The sequence below is a fragment of the Mycteria americana genome, chromosome 3 (genome assembly GCF_035582795.1).
Source record: "Mycteria americana isolate JAX WOST 10 ecotype Jacksonville Zoo and Gardens chromosome 3, USCA_MyAme_1.0, whole genome shotgun sequence".
Classification (NCBI taxonomy): Eukaryota; Metazoa; Chordata; class Aves; order Ciconiiformes; family Ciconiidae; genus Mycteria; species Mycteria americana.
The window spans coordinates 4,409,072-4,412,200 of record NC_134367.1 but is presented as its reverse complement, the minus strand read 5'-3'; the positions used below and the strand labels follow the sequence as shown (position 1 = coordinate 4,412,200).

The following is a 3,129-nucleotide window of genomic DNA, read 5'->3' as shown; positions in this document are numbered from 1 at the left end:
AGGGTTTTTTTTCCCAGATGGAGAATGGCTGAATTTGGGAACTCACTATCACAAAGCATTCTGATCAAAACTGACATACCACACCTGAGGTGTAGACGTGAATAAAAATAGCCTGATCCGGACTAGGAAATTTGAGAAAAAAATAGGAGCTTGAGAAGGAACCTGGATCCCTAGACACCAAGGCAAGTGACAGCACATGGCAAATACGGAGAGCAATTGGATGGGGACCAGCTGTCCAGTATCTGCCCAGTTCAGGATGAGAAGACATCAGCCCAAGCTAGGAGCAAACGGATCCAATCTGGCAGCGCCAGTGGTTTTGATACCTATAGCATCCCAAGTCAAGACCGTGAAGTGCACCAACCTATGTTTGACCAGATGACGACTCTAGTCCCAATTTAAAATCGCGCACTTTGCACCTGCTTACTGCAGTGCGTGCCAATTTTTTGGTGGTTTTTCTAATATCATCATTGACTTTTGTTACTACTTGAGTGACATGGCTAAAGTAATGACATCATCTACAGATCTAAGAGAGGGTGAGCCCATATCCTGTCTTCCACCTGCGTTAATGGAATATATATACATACGCTTTTAATTTAAGTTATGGTCAGAAACCACAGTTAAGGTTGGGAAAAAAACACCTACTCCACAATAACTAGGACAGCACAGAAGCCCTTATAAAAAGTCCAGCAGCAAATGCGCCCAGACACCTTCAGTTCGACAGAGCCCCAGCACAAGCATCAGCCGCAGTAAGAGAAGGAAGGAAGATGTCTCCGATCCTTCGTGCTTCTCTGGTAAGAACGTGCTTTGTAGTTTTTTTCCCCCAATTTGACAGAGACATATTTGAATTCTAATAGATGACTGTCAGGACCCAGCTTTAAAACACTTGTTTAAACCATTAATAATTGAAAATGACTAAAATGGGAGACTGCTAAAGAGCACCAGCATAGGGCAGCAATGAGACCGTACGGGTAACTTAAGGACAGGGCTACTGCCACATACTCTGAAGTCAAGAAATACATTGAAAATTCAACCTTTGAGTGTCTTTTTGTTGTTGTATCCTTTCTGCTATCTCCTGTATTATATTATTTTGTATAATTGAAATTTTTTTATCACCAAATTACAACTGAGTGTGTACCATACCTGTCAGCACTGTAAGGATTAGTTAATGAAAGCAAGAGTGGATGTGATATATGGCACATTTTTGCATAATTGCTTCAACCTACAGTATAGGCTTTGACTACCAGCTAGGCTGAGTGTGGATGAATTTCCCAGATGGACAGAAGAGTTGTTAGGCGTGCTGTGCTACAACAGCTGTACCTGCGTTGGGTCCTAAATGCTTCAATTGTCTTCAGGTCAGATCACTGCTCTTAATGCTGCTGGCCGTGCTGTCAGTCAGCAGTTCTGCCTACGGGAAGGTGATACGGCCTGGACTCAAGCCAGAGAGCCTCTTCAAGCAAGCATATGCTGGATGCCTGACCCAAAAAGGCTCAAAATTCCCTCAAACTGTGAGAGTGAACATAAGCATCAGCAACATGAACCAGGACACCAAAGCGACTCTTGATGTCAGCAGCCGCTCGCTGGCTCCGTGGGATTACAGGTATGAGCTCTGTCCTTACGGTCTAGAAATACACTGGCTGCAATGCTCGAGAATAATGCAGAGGCTACGCTCACGTCTTTATTATCAGTGCTTCACTGTTGTGAGCTTTTGGAAATAGAGTATCCACAGTCTGTATAATCCTCTTTGAAATCAACACAAAAAGGAGCACAGAGCAAAAGCATGGTCTAGGCCAACATATAGAAGGCAAAGAAAATTACTTTTGTAATTGAATTAATTTATTTATATACGGGGGCAAGCTTTACCTTCAAAAGCATTCTTTATCTAAGAGATTATCAAAAAGGCCTTGGAGGGTTAACATTGCACCAAATTCAATGGTGATTTAATAACATCAGCATCAGGCCCTAAGAATATTTCATGTTTTGGAGGGGAGCTGCAGGTTTTTGGATCCATTAGTCAGTCTGACATGTTGGGAAGCTCAAATATCAATTCCAATTGGTCTTTCAACATCAGTGCCTATTTGAAGCAAGTTCTTTGCAAAGGCAGTTGCATGCAATCCTGGCATGCTTGTCTTACACTTAAAAACCTGCTTTATTTACTTACCTACCCTTTATTTACACTTAAAAACCTACAGCAGTGGAGGGTTTGCTGCCCCTTAGTAGGCAATCTCCTAGGAGGTGCAGGTTCCTGACCTGGGAGCCCATGATGATCCATACCTTCATGACTCCAGAGACACAGCAGCATTTCCATTTCAAATACTTCCTTTAATGTCAACTTACAGAATCGATGAGGATCACAACCGTTTCCCCCAAGTGATTGCTGATGCCAAGTGCCGCCACTCCAGGTGTGTGAATTTGAATGGGCAGCTGGACCACAGTGTCAACTCCGTCCCCATCAAACAGGAGATCCTCGTCCTCCGGAGGGAGCAGAAAGGCTGCCACCAATCATACCGGTTGGAGAAGAAAATAATCACTGTGGGCTGCACGTGTGTCACCCCCTTGATCCAACACCAGGCTTAAAGGCAGCCAGTAGTGTAAGAGCAGGGAGCCACAGAGGAGAGTTTCCTTGCCTACCAGCAATGAAATGAAGGGGCCTTATTCAGTCTCCGCAAAACCGAATCAAGCTGTAATGATTAGCTAGAATTTATCAGAATATATTAAAAATTAATAAGTCTCAGTTTAAAAAAAAAATTCCTTCTCCCCCAAAATCTTGAACTCTATAAATTCAGAATCCGGAGACCTTCATGTGTTGGGCTGAAAAAGTAATGGGAACTCTTTACACAACTTTAGTTTACAGTTTGAAATGTTTATTTATGTAATTCTATTTATGCTGGTGGAAGAGTTATTAATAATGTATCTGTTTATTTATCTTTGTGTAATAAAAATCAGTAAATAACTCTGTGGTGTTCTCCTTTCTTTCTAAAAAAGCCTCTTTGTTAAGGCAAGAAATCACTCAGTTCAATTATTACCCTGTTAGAGATTTGCATGATGCTAAAACCTAAAATTGTCTTAATAACATCAAGCTCTGCTGCAGTAGAACGTAAAGTCCATAAAAAAGCTAGAGCTTGTATCATT

The 3,129-nt window shown here is 41.9% G+C and overlaps 1 protein-coding gene across 1 annotated transcript; it reads left to right on the top strand.

The window, feature by feature from the left end:
• The first annotated feature begins 764 nt into the window (after positions 1-764).
• On the top strand, positions 765-2,574 carry IL17A (interleukin 17A). The gene is made up of 3 exons (XM_075497237.1): positions 765-791; positions 1,353-1,597; positions 2,337-2,574. Exons 1-3 carry the CDS (start codon positions 765-767, stop codon positions 2,572-2,574), a joined length of 510 nt encoding a protein of 169 aa, XP_075353352.1.
• The last annotated feature ends 555 nt before the right edge of the window (positions 2,575-3,129 follow it).